This window comes from Staurois parvus, unplaced genomic scaffold, assembly GCF_062004578.1.
Source record: "Staurois parvus isolate SC_StPar_1 unplaced genomic scaffold, SC_StPar_1.0 ptg000530l, whole genome shotgun sequence".
Lineage (NCBI taxonomy): Eukaryota > Metazoa > Chordata > Amphibia > Anura > Ranidae > Staurois > Staurois parvus.
The window spans coordinates 7025308-7048243 of NW_028318326.1; the positions used below are offsets into that span (position 1 = coordinate 7025308).

At 41.4% G+C, this 22936-nt stretch overlaps 1 protein-coding gene, 1 long non-coding RNA gene and 1 other non-coding gene across 3 annotated transcripts in view; 1 reads left to right on the forward strand and 2 right to left on the reverse strand.

The window, feature by feature from the left end:
- LOC149451606 (uncharacterized) overlaps positions 1 to 22936 on the reverse strand; it is a 127360-nt gene that overhangs the window by 62018 nt on the left and 42406 nt on the right. The window lies entirely within an intron of this gene.
- Positions 754 to 17647, forward strand: LOC149451607 (intelectin-1-like). The gene is made up of 7 exons (XM_089690543.1): positions 754 to 766; positions 3485 to 3634; positions 5511 to 5758; positions 6174 to 6332; positions 7881 to 8001; positions 9449 to 9555; positions 17138 to 17647. The coding sequence occupies exons 1-7, from the start codon at positions 754 to 756 to the stop codon at positions 17288 to 17290; spliced, it is 951 nt and encodes a 316-aa protein (XP_089546669.1). The 3' UTR covers positions 17291 to 17647.
- LOC149451608 (U2 spliceosomal RNA) lies at positions 12229 to 12417 on the reverse strand. The gene has a single exon (XR_016315021.1). It is a non-coding gene; the product is annotated as a U2 spliceosomal RNA (small nuclear RNA).

Genomic DNA, 22936 nt, shown 5'->3' on the forward strand with positions numbered 1-22936 from the left:
CATTTTAGAATGGGGTGCCTTGAGATTGTGCAGAATGTTAAATGGTGCCTTGAGATTGTCCATAATTTTAAAGGGTGCCTTGACTGAAAAAAGATTGAGAAACACTTGTCTAGACAGAGATCAGGGGTTCTGCGACCTCCTAGAGCAGAAAGAAAACTCCTCCTACAAACTTTAACCAGTGCTCTGCTGAACACTGATAGAAGTCACAAGACTGCTCTAACTGCTGATGGGAAAAGGTATTTAGCAGTTTATATTTACTAAAATATTTGCATTTCCATGTTCTGTGTACTGTGGGAGATCAGATATAGTGAATGCAGGGTCCTGGGTTTAGTACCACTTTAAGGGATATCTACAAGTTAAGGGGTAGGTTTAGGGGTACCATAAGATTAAGCATTACCTTTTGAGAGGTTAGGCTAAAGTTACAATTACATTGCTCATGTTATGTTCCATCAAACCTTTTTTATATTTATATTTTATAGTTGTGAAGGGTTAGAAATGTATGTTTTACTATTTTTTTTTGTATCAATTGGAGGTATCTACTCTCATTTTCTTAGGCAACGAGCAAGGGAAATTTTTCTTTTTTGTGCACTATAAATTATAATTTAGTGTTAGACTTTTATTTTTTGGATCTGCTTACTTACTTTTTGGTGCTTATATTTCCTACCCCCAAAAGGGATTATGCCCAAAACAACTTCACCTATTTCATCATGGTGGAAAAAAATGTGCCGCCCTTCAACTTCAGATTTTATAAGGATGAAGCTTGCAGGTGAGCAGCCCTGCACAGAGACAGCATACAGTTTATTTTCTTCAGAAAGCTACCACAACCTGAGTAGAAAAGCCTTTCCCCTGCCTGCATCCTGTGGAGAAGGACCCTTGTCCTCTGGAAGTAGCAGATTTTAGTTCATGCTCGCTACTGATTGGAGAGTTCTAGCTCTGACTTTGCAGGATGCATTTTGGAACACTGTAGATAAACCACCGCTTCCAGAGGACTAGGGGCCTTCTCTACAGAATGCAGGCAAGGGACAGGCTTTTCTAATTGGGCTGTGGCAGCTTTCTAAAGAAAATGAACCGGAACACTTTGCACATCCTTTGCTTTGATGCACTTGGAAATCAATTAGTTGATTTAAACTAGACGTTTAATTGGGCTTTGAGGAAGATTAAACATTCCTGATCCCAAGAATTTCATATAGCACATCTCAGAAATGTCTCAATGGGGGGAGATTTACTAAAACGGGTGCACTCAGAATCTGGCGCAGCTGTGCATGGTGGCCAATCAGCTTTTCATTTCAGCTTGTTCAATTAATGCAGGCCATACATGGTTCAAATTCCAAACGATTTTTCTTCTAAGAATCGGAAACGTCATTTACTCGGTAATCCGATGGTGCCATTGTTGATTTCAAAAATCGGCCGACCGAGTCATAAAGTTCACCCCATATAACATGCAAAACTTCTGTTCATCCAGGTCACGGCTCATGCGCATATTCATTTCGGAAAAATTATCGTACGATTTGACCATCATTGAGTCCAAAATCGGTCATTTTTCACGAATTTTCCAACATGCCCGATCACCTAAAAGGGGAGGAACCATGAAAATCGTCCTGTGCCATTGACCCACTAACAGAGTGAAAATCGGCCGATTATTCATAGGTCCGATTTTCAGACGAAAAATCTGTCGATTTTCAACCCATGTATGGCCGGCCTTAACTTTGATAATAACACCTGGAAGCTGACTGGTTTCTATGCAGATTTGCACCAGATTTTGCATGCTTCAGTTTTTGTAAACCTCAGTGTGTGTATTTATGTAATATGTGTGCATGCATTTAAAACACTTTGTTTGTTATAGTTCATTGATAGTTGCAGCACCAGAAGAAAGATGTTGCCGCTCATTGTGTTTGTGTTTGGCCTGCTATTTACTGAGGGGCAGTCTACTTGTTGTGGTAAGTAAATGTCAAGGTCCTTTAACCAGAATACAAAAACCAATACTTCTATCCAATTTTAATGTATCTAGACATATTGCAGCATTAGGTGGGCCAATCAGCTGCGGACAGAAGACATTAAGGGATATGCTGTATGCCCTGAAGCAAGTTGGCACCAAGTACTAGAACACTAGTACTAGTACTACTGAGTAAATCTGACTTTGTTAAAACAACACTGCGATGTACTTTTGTTCAATTAAATAGTTTTCACTAGAGCGTGTTATAAGTTAAAGTATAACTAAAGGCAAAACTTTTTTTTAGTTTTGGATAGAGTGGAGATGGATTAGAACATCTCTCAGGTTTTTATTTCTTTCTGAAACTAAAAGAATATCCCAAATTCCAAATTCCAAAAGAGGAATAGAGGGGAAATCTTCCAATGGGGACACTAGTTCTGGTGACCCTAGTGACAATCAGTGATTCCCTCGCTTTGGTGAGATTTCCTCTCACTTCCTGTTTGGTATAATTTAGGAAACCAAGAGAGAACTCCCCAATGGGACATAGATGGAAAAAAAACCTAACAGGGTTATAACTCTCCCTTTCTCTATACAAAATAATTTTAAAAAGTTTTGCCTTTAGTCCTACTTTAACTTACCATATAATTGTGATATAGTCTGGAAATATAAAAAGGTAAACTCCCAGTCAAACTTGAAAATGAAGCAATGAGATGAATAGAGGGAGTTCTTTGTGTTTGTTACACCCAGACATTGCTGTAGGACTAACCACCTAGCACTCTTTTGTCAAAAATTAGTGATTTTTCTAAACCATGCCTGCCTCTGACGCTGATTGGTTTTAAAACTGATTAGTGTTGCAGTTGTAGTGTGTTTCACGTTTGCACCAAAGTTGTTTATAGAAGTTTGCCCTTTCCATTTCTAGTTTATGACAATCAGTTGTTATGGGCTAAATGAGGCACTTTATAGGCAGATTTCATTTTTGCACAAAAGCAACCTGTTTTGCGTGTAAAAATACCCTAGGTATGCCACATTCTTTAATTTACTGATCACGCTAATACTGTATGTCATGAATAGTAATACAATAATATTTTGTAGGGATTCCCTGAGACCCAAACATTATTTCAAGGGTTCCTCCAGGGTAAATATTTTGAAAAGGGCTGCTTTAGAGAAAATAGATTTCAGTTAAAGTAGCTTTTCTCAACCTTTTTAACATGGAGGAACCCTTTGAATAAGTTTCTGGTTTCTGGAAACCCCTGACAATAACAACGATATCTGGAGCTCACAGTACATTGGTGTGATAGTCAAAAGAGAATAATGTACATTACAGCTAGGGTCCCCCTTAAGTAAATTCCCCCCTTACAGACAGCAAAAAAAAAATCATTGGTGTCCGTGGTTACTCATCTGAGAGGCAGAAGATGCTTATTGATCAAGGAACCCCTAGCAACCACTGGAGGTACCCCAGGGGTCCACTGAACCCTGGTTGAGAAAGGCTGTGTTAAAGTGTAATTAGATAACTGATACAATACAACATTGTGCCTTAATGTTATGTTTCTTCAGATAATAACCCCAAACAAAGGATCATAAGTCTCTTAGACTGTTGGAAAGAGGACAAAACAGGCTGCTGTTCAAAACCATGTGAAGACAACACCAACCATGGCAGGTACAGAAGCTGCAAGGCAATCCACCAGAATGACAAAGATGCCAGAGGTGAGACTCAAGAAACATTAACACATATCTAATGCTCTTATTTACTGATAAAATACAAAGTATTTCTGCAACGTATTCCAGAACAACCAAAAACTAATTCCATAGCTTACTAAAACATATACCTTACTGGCTGTTACAGGTTACATTATAGGGTAGTTATACAAAGCTATGGATATTTAAACCCAACTAAATAGGTCTAGCACCTTCCCCAGCCCGTGACAAGACATAGAAGAAGCAACAGCACATTGGTAAGATCATGGCTCTCTCTTCCATTTAAGAAGCTTTGAGGGTTAAACAGACAGCAACGTGCAATGCATTAGAGCCTCTGTGCTTTAGAAAACTGATTCTATCCTTTCCAGTCTGAATGCTGCTGCAAAGGAGTATGCAGGAGGCTGATATCAAAACTGATTTGGGTTCAGTAATTGTATGCAAAAAGACATATAATTAATCCATAACTGAATTAGTGCACAGAATGTAAATAGACAGCAACAGGTGGGCCATACAACCCCCTATTGCAATAAATGGCTGCACTTTTGTAAACTCAATCATGCACATGTGAGCATGTGTCAGTCTGTGCAAGCCAGCTTTTCAGATTTCATGCACGCTGTATGCACTCTTACGGCCGTGTGCATGAAGCCTGAAACTAGGCGGAAACACATACTGTATATACCAAAATAAATGTATTAATGGTATATGTGTGTTTCCACTGAGTGGGAAAATCATTTGCGTCCTTTGTGGCCCAGTATCTGGAACCCTGTCAACATGGGGATGAATCTTCACCCCCTGGGAATTGCTACAATTTTGTAATTTTGGTCCAGTAAGTGATCCATGATTGGCTATTCATATGGTTTTGGCAAAGCAGTTTTTAATGTACTCTGTGATACATATGCTTATGTTCTAGATGTAGCCACCTTGATATTAACCCCTGATGAAGATTTGCATCAAGAATTGAAATGTTTCAGGATTGTCATGCATGTTATCAAGTTCATATGTTTCATAGTGGCTTTATGTCTTTCTTTATGGACCAAGTTTTGATGTACTTATCTGTACAGTGTTTTAAATTCATTTTAAATAAACTTTGAGTTTTAGGTTGCTATTAATAATTTTTGGTGCTGTGAAAGTCCCTTTCCATTTAGCTCTGTTTTTCATTTAATGCTTTTTTTTTTCTAGGGCTTCAGGGTGATTTGGAATGTGCATGTAGAGTTGTGTGGTGCATGGATGTTTGCCTTTAAGGGGAAAAGCCCACTTTAAGGGCTTTTGTTCTTGTCAGCCATGTTCTGGTTCTGCACCACCCAACTGATATATCATAAGCCTACAGCACCAACAAAATAACCAAGCAGTGTTTGCCCATGTTTTAGCCAAGCAAAGAAGGAAGTTAAAGCCTGGTTATAAATTATTATTATTATTATTATTATACAGGATGTATATTGTGCCATCAGTTTGCACAGCGCTTTACAATATAATGGGATACAGTACAGTTACAAGACAATTCAATACTAGAGGGTTAAGAGGGCCCTGCTTGGGAGAGCTTACATTCTAATGGGGTGAGACAAGTGATACAAACTGTAATAACTGTGAGATGGATGTGCTGATGGAAAATTTAAAGTTCAGTTTTTAGGTGGAGCCAGGATAGGTTTCCCTGAAAAGATGAGTTTTCAGGAATAGCCAAATGTGGTCAGAGAAGGAGATAGCTGGAAAGATTGGGGTAGGGAGTTCCACAGGATGGAAGAGTCTTTGGAGGTGAGCATGAGAGGAGGAGACAAGGGAGCTAGAGAACAGGAGGTCTTGATAGGAGAAGAGGGGACAGTTTGAGTAATATAGTGAGACAAATAATGAAATATAGTGAAATTAACCATGATTGTTTCCTTGATTACAGATGGGATTTATACTTTGACTACTGAATGTGGCATTTCCTACCAGACCTTCTGTGACATGACTACTGATGGTGGAGGCTGGACCTTAGTAGCCAGTGTCCATGAGAACAATGTTAATGGAAGGTGCACAGTTGGTGATCGCTGGTCCAGCCAACAAGGCAACAATGAGAACTACCCAGAGGGAGATGGGAACTGGGCAAACTACAATACATTTGGTTTAGCAGATGGAGCAACCAGTGATGACTACAAGGTAACAAAGTCTAACTATTACTGAAACTGATGAATGTTTGCTGCTTTTTTGGTTCAATTTCAGGGGGATTTATACCCTGCATTCATCTGTATTCCTCTGTTCAGATTTTATAGAAATTCAGAATTGCAGTCCCTCTTATATATTGTTTTTATATTTCAACATTTAGCCACCATATCTGTTTTGACCACTGCCAAATCACTTCACTAGCACTCCCAGTGCTACTTTATATCTTGCTACCGAACTTAGTTTTGACAGCAGACTGGAACATGCACAGGACCTTCAAGTTATACATAATAAATGTAGAATATCATTATGACCAAATCAAGAAAGTGATGCACAGATCGACCAAACATACAGTATATGTAGCAGAAATGAATGGAAACAATATGCCCTTTTATTTTCTTTATGCTTGCAGAATCCTGGCTATTATGACCTTAATGCTGATAATGTGTGTTTATGGCATGTGCCAAACAAGACTCCACTGTCCCTGTGGAAAGTCACTGCTCTTCTTAGATATTACACAAAAAGTAACATCCTTTCGGAACACGGAGGAAATCTCTTTAATCTATACAAGGTAAATAAACAGCAGAGAACTACACATTTGATTATCTACCCAAGGATTTGGGATTTAATTACTGTAGTACTTTGGTCCTGCTCAGGTTCTACGTGGGTAGTTGCCCAACTGCACACTGACCGCAGGGTGTCACTCATTCAGCACCATTGCCATTTATAGAGTGTTTTTTATTTTTTCAATGAATATATGTTCTGTAATTCTCAGATTGGACAAGATGAAAATTGTGATGTCACCGCCCCTCCTCTCTACCGTATCTAATCAGAGAACACCTTGTATTCATTAAATAGAGGTCAGTGGAGAAGACTATGGGCTAATATTACAGGGTAGGATATAGACAAAATTAAACCTAATGGGGTAATGTTGGGTATAACTTTGTATTCATTAAAAAAAAAAATAAGGTGTTCTATGAATGGCAGCAGTGCTGAGTAAGTGACACCCTGCAAGAATGCAGCTACCACTGTAGTAGCAGCGATTACTATACTGATTTCCAGCTTCCCCAAACAGGCATGAGATATGCATACTTACATTGTGCAAAGTTCCAATGAGTGTATGCAATAAAAATAATTCCTGGAGTTCGGCTTTAAAGAAACCTTCATTACCAGTTGTGGGACAACCCGAGAGATCTCCATACATTAAAGCAAAACTCAACTGCATTTTAGCATCACAAACTGAAAATGCTATTTAATTCATTTTTAATACTCAAAACAAACTCACACATCCATCCATGTCTTCATGTTTCATTTTGTTCAAAAATCACTTTGAAAAACACTCCCCTAGCATTTCCAGCAGTGGTCATCTTGAGTGAGAGCAGATGAGTCATGTAGTGATCACTTCCTGGAATTCATCACCCCTTAGCCCAGGCAGGCAGGAGGGTAAGCTTAGCTGAGAAAGCACCTCTTCCAGATAAAAAAAAATGTCAGTGAAGACTTTTGGGATGTGTGACCTCATTTTGGCTTTGGGATCCAGGAAGAAACTGAAGAAATGTAGAAAAAAAAATAAAATTAATAAGTAAATATTCCTTCCTATCGATTTAGTAATGCTACTAGCATAAAGATTAAAAATAGTCAATATTAACTGTGAGAGTTTAGTTCTGCTGTAAAGCCTAACTCCAGTTAAACCTTTTTTTTCAGTTTTGGATAGGGTATAAAATGGTTAGAACTTCTGCGAGGATTTGACTGCTGTCTTTGTCTTCATTCCTAAAATATTGTTTTGTCCATCATCCTTCATGTGGACAGGAAATGACGATAATTCTCCCTCATGGAGATTAAGGCAGAAAATAGATACTGACACAGTCTCTCAGGCAGATGAAGGAAGTTGGTGAGTGAGTCAACCTGCAAGTATGACATTTCAGTTTTGATTGAATCAACCTTTAAATGTTCACAGAAAAGTGGTTAGAATAGCATTTTTTCCTGTTGCAATCATTTTTCTTGTTTATAAAAGGGTAAAAAACAAGAGTGAAGCCCACACAGGGGCTATAATATCTGATAGGAGTTTTTCCTGGTGATCTTATATATTCACTTAGTGTAAAACGATTTCTATTTCTTCTAGAAATATCCTATAAAGTTTGGTGCTGGGACATGCCCAACCGATAATGGACCTTCTACACCAGTTGTTTATGATAAGGGGAGTGCACAAGATACGATTAGAATGAACGCACCCAATGCAAAAAGTAAGTTTTTTCCTGCATGGTTTTACACTGCATATTAAAGCTATCTATATCTGGTTAATAATATGTAAAGTTATATTCTTGTTTATAAGATTCCTAATAGGTCAGCAGGTGTTTGTGATTGGTTAGTAATCAATAGTTGTTCAGTCTTATTTATCAAAAACACTAATGCAATTCAAATTTTCAAATTCCATTTAGAACAGAAAACAATCTGATTTGTCACTATTTAGTGACACTTATAGCTTTTCATTCATGCTCACTTTGGATAGGAGAGACCTAGCTTTGATTCAGGAGGGGGTGGGTCCAACATCTGAAGAGAGACCGCTGTTTTTATGAAAAGAGCAGGGGTCCTTCCCTATACTATACTGGCAAGGGACAAGCTACAGACAAAAAGGTTTGCCTCGTCCAATTATAGATGGGAATCTATCTCCACATCCCTGGCCCAGGCGCCTGTCTGTACTTGCTTGGGGAAAAGTTGATTGACCAGAATGGGTCAATCGCTTATGTAGAACTTCCCCCTCTGTAACAACAAACATGATTATAGAAAATCTTCAGAAAAATCTTTAATTACAAATATTATTCAGCTACCCAGCACAGATGGCCACTGTCTAATGTTTTGTTATGAACCTTTTTTTTTTCAGGGAACTCTGCCACCACCACTAAGACTTCCAATGCTCTGGCCATTTAAAGCAGTTCACTTTTTAAAAAATTCAAAGTCAGCAGCTACAAATACTGCAGTTTCTGACTTTTATTAATACGACACCTACCAGTCCAGGGATCCAGCACTGTACTCATCCTAGCCACTTCTTTGCCGGTCTTCAGGTTCCCAGGGCAGCCATGTTGAGTGTGCCTTCACAGCCTGCTCTTCAGTGCACATATGCGAGCCACATTGTGTGATTGGTCCAGCATCAACCTTGGACCTGTGATGTGCCTCGGAAGGTTGCAGGCAAGGAGGGAAGGGGGCAAACGTCCGGTGGAAGGGGGCAAATTTCCTGAAGTGGGGAGCGGGTACCTGTCAAATTAGGTACCCGCTTCCCAAAAGAAAAATTATGCTCCAAAAGTAGAAGAGGAGGGGGAAAAGGAGGAAGAGTGGAACTTCCATTTTTCAGTGAAGTTCTGCTTTAACTGTGCCCTGGCGCTGAACTGACATATGCATTCATTTGTCACTCAAAAAAACCTGAAACCTGCACAAATTCCTCTCCTCAAGGTGGCTGCATTGGAGCAAAGGAAATTTGAACACCTTGCCTAAAGCAGAGAGGCCTTGCTGAGACCCCACACTTCAAAAATACAACATCAAATTCAAATGACTGCCATGAACAACAGCTCTAGAACCAGTATTTTATGTATTGGATCCAATATGCATGGACTTGTCAATGAGGTATTATACTGTATCTCATATATATATATTAATGATTTATATGAATAGTGAATCTAAAACCTTTTTCTGCAGATGAAATCGCTGGTGATTTTATGCAGTTCCGAGTATTTAACAATGAAAAGGCAGCAATGGCTTTATGTCCTGGAATGAAGGTCATCAGTGGCTGCAATTCAGAACATGTAAGTTGTAAGCAGTGACTGAGAAATACAGAATTAGTTACCTTGCGCATGCATACAGTATCAGAATTTTGTGAGAGATGATGTTTATCTATTTTGTAGCTATGGTACTATTCACTACCCCAGGTGGATGATCTCATTTTCTTAACCTTGGCATTTAAAAATAATCAAAATTCATTGAAAATGTATTTTAAGGGCGGTGGGGCTTGCTTTGTTATCTATGTTTTGTGTTATATTGTACATCTATTATTTTGTACATCTCAAAATTCTCCCACACATATATGTCATTTGTCTACAGAATGTATTCAAATCAAATACCTTTATTAGCACTCAAAGAGCAATATTAACAGCACATTATATAAAATATGTATAATATAATAAATATAAAATATGTCATTAGCTAAAGGTAAAAATAACACAAACAGTGCATTTACATATATGTGTGTTCATTAATCAACTACAAATGAAGGTACACAAGATTGCAAAAAAAAATCAACTTTTTTCTTTCAAAAGCCTATTACTTCAAATGGGCAACACTGTATAGAGATTGTATTGTTGAGATACTATGGGTCACATGTATAAGCAGCAGTTTAAATAAATACACTGCTCAAAAAAATTAAAGGAACACTTTTTAATCAGAGTATAGCATCAAGTCAATTAAACTCTTGAGATATTGATCTGGTCAGTTAAGTAGCAGAGGGGGTTGTTAACCAGTTTCAGCTGCTTTGGTGTTAATGAAATTAACAACAGGTGCACTAGATGAGCAACAATGAAATGACCCCCAAAACAGGAATGGTTTTACAGGTGGAGGCCACTGACAATTTTTTCCCTACTCATCTTTTCTGACTGTTTTTCACTAGTTTTGAATTTGGCTAGGGTCAGTGTCACTACTGGTAGCATGAGGCAATACCTGGACCCAACAGAGGTTGCAGAGGCAGTCCAACTCCTCCAGAATGGCACATCAATGCGTGCCAACATGCCATTGCCAGAAGGTTTGCTGTGTCTCCCAGCACATTTCAAGAGCATGGAGGAGACTGCAGAAGACAGGCAGTTACTCTAGGAGAGCTGGGCAATGCCGTAGAAGATCCTTAACCCATCTGCAGGACCTGTATCTGCTCATTTGTACAAGGAGGAACAGATTGAGCACAGCTAGAGCCCTACAAAATAACCTCCAGCAGGCCACTGGTATGAATGTCTCTGACCAAACAATCAGAAACAGACTTCATAAGGGTGGTCTGAAGGCCTGATGTCCTCTAGTGAGCCCTGTGCTCACTGTCTGGCACCATAGAGCTCGATTGGCATTTGCCATTGAACACCAGAATTGGCAGGTCCACCACTGGTGCCCTGTGCTTTTCACAGATGAGAGCAGGTTCACCCTGAGCACGTGTGACAGACGTGAAAGGTTCTGGAGAAGCCATGGAGAAGGTTATGCTGCCTGTAACATCATTCAGCATGATGGTGGTGGGTCAGTGATGGTCTGGGGAGGCATATCCATGGAGGGACACACAGACCTCTACAGGCTAGACAATGGCACCCTGACTGCCATTAGGTATTGGGATGAAATCCTTGGACCCATTGTCAGACCCTTCGCTGGTGTAGTGGGTCCTGGGTTCCTCCTGCTACATGACAATGCCAGTCCTCATGACAAGAGTATGAATGCAGTTCCTGGAGGATGAAGGAATTGATACCATTGAATGGCCCCCATGCTCACCTGACCTATATCCAATAGAACACCTCTGGGATATCATATTTCAACTGTCATGTTTTTGACCGTCCAGGAGCTCAGTGATGCCCTGGTCCAGATCTGGGAGGAAATACCCCAGGACACCATCCTTGGTCTCATTAGGAGCATGCCCTAACATTGTCAGGCATGCATACAAGCACATGGGGGCCATACATTGTTTCACTTTGATTTTCAGGGTACCTTTGAATTCAGTCCTCTGTAGGTTGATAATTTTAATTTCCAGTAACCAATGGGGCATTCTTATGTTCCTAACACATTGCCCAGACCATATCAGTATAGATATACAGCATATTTTTTTCCCTATTGAGATGTGATGTGTTTTTAAAGTGTTCCTTTAATTTTTTTGAGCAGTGTGTTTGTAGCACCTTCCTGACCCCTGAAATCATGGTGTTACCTCCAGAGACAGGGGTTGGCCAACATTTCACCTCAGGGTGTAGATTACTTAGGCAATAATGGATGTGAGCAGATGGGTGCCAGTCACTCACAGTTTTTACAGATAAGGAACCTTGAAGTTGACTCAGCATTCTGGGATTGTAGTTCCTGACTGTAAAGTACTTGTTAAACCAGCTGCCAGCACCCTGTGTAGAAGACACCATACTCCAGTGAGGTCCAAGCTCCACATCCAAGTTTTTTCCAGTCCCTCAAGACATCTGGAAGTTCTCCATAGCTTCTCATTCTCCAGGCTCTACAGGCTAGGCCCCAAATCCAGGTTTCTGTCCAGCCACATGGTCACACTCTCAGACAGCATGCCTAAGAGGTTTGAGTAGCAAAATACATCCCTCCCCCAGGCAGGAGGCCCGAGGCAGAACAGTTTGACTTACCAAGGTCACAACCTGTGTATTTATGCCCTCTCTCAGCATGCACCAGTGGCAAGGAAACTCCCATTGATTGACCAGGGAGAGATAGAGCAGCTCTCATGCTATTGTCAAAGGCAGCAGTGCCACCTACTGGCAACAGAAGGAGAAACCCAAAGTAGCTGAACTGTCAATTCAGCTAATCTGACTACAGCTTTGCACCACAAAATTTAAATAGACACTCCTGCTTAGGGCAGGGTAGCTACACCTATATTTATATAGTATACTTTACTACACTTCATCTTAGCCAAAAGGCCGAGAAGCGATATATAGTACAATTTAATTAACAAAAGTTGAGATACCATATAAAGTTGACCCATCAGTACCCCGTATGAAGAAACTCCTAACATGTTACTATATACAGGAACAGTATATACTGTTCTGCTCCCTCACTGGATCTCTGTAACACTAACATTATGGCTGTCCACAAGGTGGGAGGCAGCAGTACAGAGCTTATCTAGTCTGGATAATGGGGTTAATTTCTTACAGAAGTAGAGACTGTTGACTAAGTAAAATTAGTGTTCAGTGATCTGAGTAAAAAGGGGAAACTGAGTTCATTTTGAATACCAAATCATGTGCAAGGGAATGAAAAACAACATTTTTACTTGCACGTGATTGGATGGCTGAAGTGAACAATGCTTCATCATATCTAGTAAGTTTCTTGAACATTTCATTTGGAATTTAGAAATTTACTTTGTTAAGTCATGGCTACTCCTTTTGTAAATTAATTTCACTATGTGCATACAACCAAGAACAAAAAGGGGGTGATTTACTAAAACTGTAGAGTCCAAAATCTGGTGTAGCTCTGCATAGAAACCAATCAGCTTCCAGGTTTTTGTTTTGTCAAACCTAATTGAACAAGCTGAAGTTAGAAGCTGATTGGCTACCATGAACAGCTGCACCAGATTTTGCACTCTCCAGTTTTAGTAAATCAACCCCAAAGACTATTGCTAAGGCAGTGAGATTTACATAAATATAATTTCAAGTCCAGCATTTTATTACACCATTTCATTTTTCATTTTAGGACAAACATAACTTGCAAATAAAGTTTTAGTACAATCCTATTAGTCAATCAATCAATCAGCCACACATGCTTATAAATGCAACAATCATTCTGTTGAAGATGTAACATTTATGACAAAAATGTAACAAAATTTTGAGTAGCAGCTGGACTCCTCAATCAGAGCAAGATATGACCGTTAAGGTTTGGCTTAAGCTATCTTTAACAAAGGAATCAGTTTCTGGTTGACCAGTAAGTACCCTTCACAACTGTGGCACAGAAGTCCATTAGGATAAGGATTGGAGTTCTACTATAATTATAGAATATATATAGCCATGTTATCTTTGGAAATGTTTTTGTGTTGCGACACTGTACAATGTTACATTTGCAGTGATATTCAATGTCAGGTCCAGATAGCCATGGACTACTTTGTAGATATTTCACTGCCTCGCCTCTCTTTTTGAGGCTTATGTCACCGAAACCTGAGCTCTCACCAGATTCCATCTCCATGTTGTCTTTAAACGTACTTGACACAATCTAGATAATCAGCAGCCAATGGGCCTCATAAATACTGTTGCTATTTTCTTTTTGTTATTTCTGAGCAAGCACAAGTTTCTGGCCGTTAGCTACTGTATTTTTTGCTCCATAAGACGCACCTGACCATAAGACGCACCTAGGTTTTAGAGGAGGAAAATAAGAAAAAAAATATTCTGAACCAATGGACTGCAGACACAGTACAGGAAATGACCAGAGACTGCAGATATACTATGGAGATGACCATAGACTGTGGACACACTACAGGAGATGACCAGAGACTGTGGACATAGTACAGGAAATGACCAAAATGACCGGAGACTGCGAACATAGTATAAGAGATGACTGGAGACTGCATACATAGTACAGGAGATGACCAGAGACTGTAGACATAGTACAGGAGATGACCGGAGACTGCAGAAATATTACAGGAGATGACCAGAAACTGCAGACACAGTACAAGAGATAACCAGAGACTGCAGACACAGTACAGGAGATGACCAGAGACTGCAGACACAGTACAGGAGATGACCAGAGACTGCGGACACAGTACAGGGGACGACCAGAGACTGCAGACACAGTACAGGAGATGACCAGAGACTGCAGACACAGTACAGGAGATGACCAGAGACTGCGGACACAGTACAGGAGATTACCGGAGACTGCGGACACAGTACAGGGGACGACCAGAGACTGCAGACCTACTACAGGAGATGACCAGAGACTGCGGACATAGTGCAGGAGATGACCAGAGACTGCGGACATAGTACAGGAGATGACCAGAGACTGCGGACACTGTACAGGAGATGACTAGAGACTGCGGACACCTTACAGGATCTGTACTACAGATGACCAGGGACTGCGGACATACTACAGATGACCAGAGACTGCGGACACAGTACATGGGATGACCAGAAACTGCGGAACTTTGGGGAGGGAGGAGCGGGTACCCGAATTTGACAGTTACCCGCTCCCACTTCCTCCCTCCCCATCTTCTGGGACACGTGACAGGTCCCAGAAGACTGCTGGACCATTCACAAAGTGCAGCACTTCTCACACATGCGCAGTGGGCACCCGGCTGTGAAGCCGCAAGCTGTCACAGCTGGGTGCGCACACTAAAGATGCCCGTGCCAGGATAAAAAGACTGTGAGTACACCGCTGGACCGAGGAACAGGTAAGGTTCTGCTGCAGAGAAGAGCCGAGTGTCTGGCCTGGTATTCTTACACGGCGGTGGCGGGAATACCGGGCCGGCCGCTCCATTAGATGCACAGACATTTCCGCCATTTTTGGGGGGGGGAAAGTGCGTCTTATGGAGCGAAAAATACAGTAGTTCCTACATCATTTCTAATAGGGTTGCACCGATACATTTTTTTCCTCGGCGAGTACGAGTACTGATACTTGTACTCAGAGTACCGCAGGGAAACTGTATGTGATTTGGACAGGAATCGCACCACATTCCTGTTCAAATCACATGCATATTTTTGCAGTGCAATTTGAGCCCATTCATTTTGTATAGGTATTGGGACATTTGCATGAGTACAAGTACTCGTTCACATGCTCAGCATTGGCACTGATATGGATACTGGTATTGATATTGGTGCTCTCCACTCCTTCATATGAGTGCACCCTTATCAAACCAGTGCACATATGTGAAAGAGAGAACAAACCACCACAGTGCACAGATAGTCTCAGCTTGCAATCTCCAATATTAGAACTGGCAGCAAGTGTTATATTAACAGGAAATGACTAAGTGTATAGAGCAGTGGCGGACTGACCATTTGGAAACTCAGGCACTGCCCGAGGGCCCGGGGTCCGTAGGGGGCCCCATGAGATGCCCCTGGTACCTTTTTCATAGGCTTTTTTGAGTTTTGGCAAGGACACAGGGGCCCCATTATCCCCTATTGCCCGGGGGCCCCATGAGTTGTCAGTCCGCCCCTGGTATAGAGATCCAGGGATCCTGCAGTTTCCTTTACAGATCTGGGCTGATACAGGCTGAACTCCAAGATAAAAGGACAAGACCACAGGATCTCATTAAAACCAATTAGTTCATTTTTATTTGTACAATAAAAATGCAGGCTTACATTCAAGCAGCTCTGCATCAGCTAGGGATGTAGAGAAGGAGATGTCATCACAAGTAAAGCTGTATGGAGCAGCACCAGCGAGCAATCCCAAAGCTGACTAAGAGGGACACACTTATTATGACAGTTAGTGTCCCCCCCCCTGTTCCACCTCTTGGCTGTGCTTTATGTAGGACAAGAGGGTCAGTAGAGTGTTTCAAAGGTGTTTCTTCTTTGTCAAACCACTTAGCAAACTATATGTATGGAGATACCCATGCGGGCGAGCTTCTGACCTGGGCTGTGTGCATCCATAGACACACCCCTGCTCCCTCCTCACAGGAGTTTGACTGACAGCAGCAGGAGGCAATGGTTCTTACTGTCCTCAATGTCTCCTGTGAGACCAGAAAGAGAGGAGAGTGGTGCTGCAGTAGGAACAGCGCTGGGTCAGTGAGAGTGAGCAGGTAACTGTTTAGGGATGGACAGAAAATAAGTAATGGAGAGTCTGTTACCTTAAAGCAGAGAATGTATTAAAGTAAAAACCACTTAGACTTTAGAACCACTTTAAGATATTTGTGTAGTACATCAGAGAATGCTCCCCCTCTGCCCATGTATACAATCACACATATAGCCCCACCGGAACTAATTAAGCAGAAGGTGTTCACAGCAGTTCCTGCATGTAGCTCAGTATTGAGGTTCCACACAGCACACAATTTAATATATAGAATGTAGAAGGAAGTATAACAGAACGTATTTTATGTTAAAATGGTATGTAATAGAGCAGCCTTTTTTAATCAGTGTGACCAGGCAAAAAGCCTAAAAATTGCCCAAAAATTGTATACAAGCCAGCAGGTGGATCAAGCTTGCCTTTTAGTTACACAAAGTTATAGGTTTTCATTGTCACCATTACAACCTTCTAGTCGCGGGCATCCTAACAGCCAATGATGCCATCAGCTGATATGGAGGATGTTGGCTGCCTGCCCGACATGCTTGCTTGACCCTCCCCTGCCCCTCTCTGTCAGTAATGGGGTCAAATTAGCTGAGTGATAGAGAGAAACTGAGGGAGAAGAGAAACATTGGAATATGACTATTCAGTGTCAATGTGCAAAAGTGTTTTTGCTTTGCAAGAATAAATCCCCTCTATCATTGTGTGTCCTACATGTGTGGATGCTGCTGCAATAGATAAAACTTTCAGAATAGTTTTTTATATTTTAGAATAGGGTGCCTTGAGTACCTCAAGATTGTTCATAACTTTAAAGGGTTCCTTGGCTGTAAAAAGGTTGAGAAACACTGTGCTAAAGAACTACAATTCAGCTTCTATTTACACTTATATTTTACCTTTTTTTTCTTTTTATTATTCTATAAATAATGATGTATTATTACATCTCTTCTTCTACAGTACTGCATTGGAGGAGGTGGCTTCTTTCCAGAGGGGGACCCCAAGCAATGTGGAGACTTCCCAGCGCTGGACGGGAATGGTGCCGGCCTACAGAGAGATTGGATTGCTAGCAAAGAATTAATAGAATCCGCTGTACTAATCTTCTACCGCTAAGGTCCTGCACAAATATAACATCGCTAACCAGCTTCTGTTCAGCCACAAAATATAGCATTCTAAAATTCAAAATCCAATTTTTAAAATTGTATGAGTAGGTCTAGATTTCATTTATACTTCCCAAAGCTCTGTCTTTTTGAAGTTAACCCGTTTTCATGACCACACAATCCCCAATACTCTGTATAAATGCTAACTTGATATAAAGTTTTCTTCTTTAGAACATAACAGTAGGGAAGGGACAAGTCAGACTGCAGAAGTGTCTTAATTAATTGAACAGTAAATTTTTTAGATAGACATGTATGCATGATCATCTTGATTTAAATAATCCTATCAATAAATTTCAATGCATTAAAAAGATTTTTTTCTGTGTATAGTCTGTAATTATATGTGCATTGGGGCAGCCATATTTGCTCATTATGTATCCAGACTATGCTTCCTGCATAATAGTGCAACACAGCATTCCTCTCCCTCACGCTAGGTGAGGTCTTACCTTATTGCAAGCAACAGACTTTCCATAACCCCTGGTTCACATCTGTGCAATCGCGCGGGCTGCAATTTGCACAAGCACAAGAGCCCATTAATTTGCCCCGGGGCACACAGGGAAGATTTGCCTGCACTACGTGGAAAATTGCAGCACGCATGGAAACCGAGGTTCCCAGTACAGTCACGGGTGGCGTATCATTAGAATTAATGGTCCCGCATTCTTCTGTGTGAGTGGTGTGGCTGCAGGTATTTTTGTGGGTCCCGCAACACCACCTGCACAGATGGGAACCAAGGGTTAGGCCTTCTAAATGTATACCAATAGCGATTAAGCCTTTTACCAGGGCTCATTGAAGACTGGGTGCTGAGACCAAATGTAGCAGTGTCAGTATGTATTAGTTACTGTGATAATCTTGTATTGCTAACTTGGATACAAAAATCTGATTTACAATGGGGTTGATTTACTAAAGGCAAATAGACTGTGCATGCTCCAAGAGCAGTTGCTCCAGAGCTTAGTAAATGAGCAGAAGCTCTGCTGACTTCATCATTCAATCATGTGCAGGCAAAAAAAGTAGTTTTTTTATTTTCCTTTCGTGTGATTGGGTATTCTTTGCAAAGTGAAGGTTTACCTCATATATTAAGCTCTGGAGCAACTGCACTTTGAAAAGTGCTTTTACTTGGTACACTGTTTGAATAAATTCCCTGCTCATTTTTTTATTATAAGCTGACAAATGGACACTAATATCAAATCATAGCTGATCATAGGGTTACTCAAATGGAAATAATTCATTTCAGGTGAAATGCATCAGTGAATGACGTCCTAGTGAGGCTGCACACTTTCAAGCACAATACAGGTATAGGTGCAGTGTACTGGCTTGAACTGTCACAGTGTCTCTCTCTTTGAGAGGCACATTGACAGCTGAAGCCAACAGGTTTGTATTTAACAAACCTTATGTGATCACTATGATTAGCTGTCCTTGTGATCACATGTGTGAGAGCCATGTCAATGGGTTACTATTCATTAGTGCAGAAGCAATGATCAGTGACAGTGTGGTCTTGGAACTTGGAGTTTGTATCCCGCCTTCTGTCTCACCAGGTGAATGTTGGCTCTAAAGATAGTCTAAAGAGTTCAAGCAGTGTTCACCCAGCAAGGGATAATGAGCTTTGCTGATGGCTCCTAGATTTTGGCCCTCAGTTAAACTTCGTATGGCAATAGCTGTCAGCAGACAGAAATGAAGCATGGTGAGAAAGCAGGCAAGGCCGCAGTCAAACAGAAAAAAGGTCTGGACAAGAAAAAAAAAAAAAGAAAAAATGAGGTTTAATGTTGATAAATGTAAGGTTATGCACTTGGGGGCTAAAAATATGCATGCATCATACAGACTAGGGGGGGGGTACAACTGGGGGAATCAATGGTGGAGAAGGATCTGGGGGTTCTGGTAGATCACAAACTTAATAATGACATGCATTGCCAAGCTGCGGTTTCTAAAGCGAGCAAAATCCTCTCTTGTATTAAAAGAGGTATAGACTCCAGTGAGAGATATCATATTACCCCGGTACAAATCATTAGTAAGACCTCATCTGGAATACGCAGTTCAGTTTTGAGCACCAATTCACAAAAAGAACATTGGGGAACTGGAAGAGAAGGGCAACCAAACTGATACGAGGCATAGAGGAGATCAGCTATGAGGAAAGATTAGAGGAACTGAATTTATTCTCTCTTGAGAAGAGGAGATTAAGGGGGAATATGATCAACATGTATAAATACATCAGTGGTTCATATAGTGAACTCGGTGTAGAGCTATTCACTCTGAGGTCATCACAGAGGACAAGGGGCACACGTTACATCTGGAGGAAAATAAATTTAATCTCCAAACACGGAAAGGTTTCTTCACAGTGAGAGCTGTGAAAATGTGGAATAGACTCCCTCAAGAGTTGGTTCTGCCCAGCTCAGTGGATTGCTTTAAAAAAGGCCTGGATTATTTCTTAGATACACAGAATATAACTGGATACTAACATTTATAGGTAAATTGATCCAGGAAATATCCGATTGACTCTCGTGGGAATCAGGTAGGAATTTTTTTCCCTGCAGAAGAAACAAAGCATCGCTTCTGATCATGCACATTTTTTTTCTATTCGATTATTTCGGTAGAAATACTGTACACATTGAGTGAAAATTGGATGTTGAGTTCAAGTACGATGAAAATTTTTCGTCTGAATAGTTGGAATCGGCTGTCAATTTTCCAATTGTGTATAACCAGCTTAACATTGGTTGGTTTTAGAGACATCACCATGTGACACTGCTATCAGGCTTGATTTAAGCAAAGAAATACAATGAGAAAAATGGGACATAAAATTCCCTAACAAGCTATACAATCTATTATAGAACATGCAGCATTCAGATGCATTAATCTCAAGTTAAAACAGAATTAAAGTTCCACTGTCACCAACTGTGAGCAAGCAGACCCTTTATTGCAGAAGAGACTTACAATGCCTCTTCTGCAATAAAATATATCTACCTACCTGTTTGCTGTCTTTTCCAACATGTAAATTGAGCTGTGCATGCACAGGAGTCACATCATCCCACACCAGCCAATGGAATCAACTGAAGACCGGCGAGGGACAGGAACCATTGAAGGAAAGGTAAGTATATCTCCTCTTTAAAGTAGATCTAATCCTAATAACTAAATCTCATTAACCTTCTTAAAATGGAGGTCCTGGCTAAACCGGTAATATTAAATCTGCTCCCACCACCATGTTAACTCCTATTCTAACTACCCTGTAAAGCCAAGATGTGTATACTGACCTATTCTCAGGGCGCTTAGGTCCACTCATGGCATCAGCTCCAAGTGTCAGCTTTAGGAAAGAGGAGGGACTGTGGATAATGGACCTATAGTAAGTGTTTGACATTACAAACATTGCAGCCGCTGTCCCTGCTCTCTCCTCTCCCCTCCCCTGAAGCCAGCTACTGGGGAGATCACATTACTGGACCGGAGCGCCCTGAGACTACACATCTTTCTTCTACAGGCTGACACACATTGCGCAGGCACGACCCACCATGGTCACTATCAAGAAAAACACTGAGCTATCCAAATGTGTCCAAACCAAAAAGCAATACAACTGAAAGTGTGATTAAAATATAAATAAATATGTGGAATGAAAAGCTTTTTAAAATCATATTAAATTCTCAGACAGAAATGTATAGACAAACCAGCACTTCCACTAATATCGTCAGATACATAAACTGAAACAAAATTCATAAAAATGTGAAATGAACACCTAGGGATCTGTTTATAAAAAAAATGTTTTGGAATGCCTCAGATTAATATAAAAGTTACAAATAATACCAGTATAGTTTATAATATGTGTTAAATATCTGTTTCTGTTTGTTGCCTTTCGCTCGGCAAATGTAACATTCTCTAACATTTGGTCCTAAGACAGTGGTTCTCAACCTTTCTAATACCGCGACCCCTTAATACAGTTCCTCATGTTGTGGTGACCCCCGACCATAAAATTATTTTCGCTGCTACTTCATAACTATAATTTTGCAGTGGGAGGACTAGCGCCCCATCACTGATGTCAGTGGGATGAATAGTGTCCCATCGTTGGTATCAGTGGGAGGAATAGTGCCCCATCATTGGTATCAGTGGGAGGAATAGTGCCCCATCATTGGTATCAGTGGGAGGAATAGTGCCCCATCATTGGTATCAGTGGGATGAATAGTGCCCCATCATTGGCATCAATGGGAGGAATAGTGCCCCATCATTGGTATCAGTGGGAGGAATAGTGCCCCATCATTGGTATCAGTGGGAGGAATAGTGCCCCATCATTGGTATCAGTGGAAGGAATAGTGCCCCATCATTGGTGTCAGTGGGAGGAATAGTGCCCCATCATTGATGTCAGTGGGAGGAATAGTGCCCCATCATTGATGTCAGTGTGGTGGAGGCGGGAATAGTGCCCCATCATTGGGGTCAGAGGGGGGAATAGTGACCCATCATTGGTGTCAGTGGGGGGGGGGGAATAGTGTCCCATCGTTGGTGTCGGTGGGGGGAGGAATAGTGCCCCATTCTTGGTGTCAGTGGGAAGAGGAATAGTGCCCCATCGTTGGTGTCAGTGGGGGGAGGAAAAGTGCCCCATCGTTGGTGTCAGTGGGGGGAGGAATAGTGCCCCATCATTGGTGTCAGTGGGGGGAGGAATAGTGCCCCATCGTTGGTATTAGTGACACAAATGATGGGGCACTATCCCTCCCACTGACACCAATGATACTTACCTTGCTGACTCCTGCTCCAGCCTGGGCTTGCTCTCTCCCTCTCCCATCTACAGAATGCATACCTGGCTGCAGCAGCAAAATTTGCACTTACCTGTCAGCTGTCTTCCTTCTCTGGCCTCTCTCTTCACTCACTCCTGCAGCTCCCTCGATCTTCTTTGATCTACACGTGCTGCCGCTCGGCTCCTCCTCTCCAAGCTCCACCTCCTCGCCGGTGATTGGCCGCCTGTGTGCCTCTCCTGAGCTACAGTTCTGGTGGCCAACCAGCGGCGAGGAGGCGGAGCTGTTGAGTGATCCCGGAGGTGTGGCCAGGTGACAGGGGCAGCATATCATCCCGCCCACACATCGCCTGAGACAGGAGCGGTGTCTCGGTTCCTAAGACCATCGGAAATATGTGTTTTCCGATGGTCTTAGGCGACCCCTGTGAAATGGTCGTTCGACCCCCAAAGGGGTCGCGACCCCCAGGTTGAGAACCGCTGTCCTAAGAGAAAAAAGCCTTGAGAATTTTCAACCAGAAGAGCTACTGCAGAGTGTGATCTGCTATACAAAATTGATAAAATGTTTCAGAAAAAAAACATCTGTGAAAGGTTTCAGTCTGGTAAACTTGTAAAACAAAAACCCAGTTCTGTCTCTGCAACACTGTATTAATTCTGTATAGCAGTTTGGGCAACTGGGATAATATGAGGGGAGTTCAAGTCAAACCGGGACTTTCAATTTTATGGCTATGAAAAGGGATGCTAGCGTGGTGGTACCTCACGCAGTAGTAATTGGCAAGTGTGTCCTATTACTGATAGGCGGCGCACATGTTGTGGGCCAGTCCAAAGACCGCTAATCAAGATGGCAGCCAACAGTGTTAATTAGAGATGAGCGAAGTATTCAAAAATTCGATTCGACTGATTCGG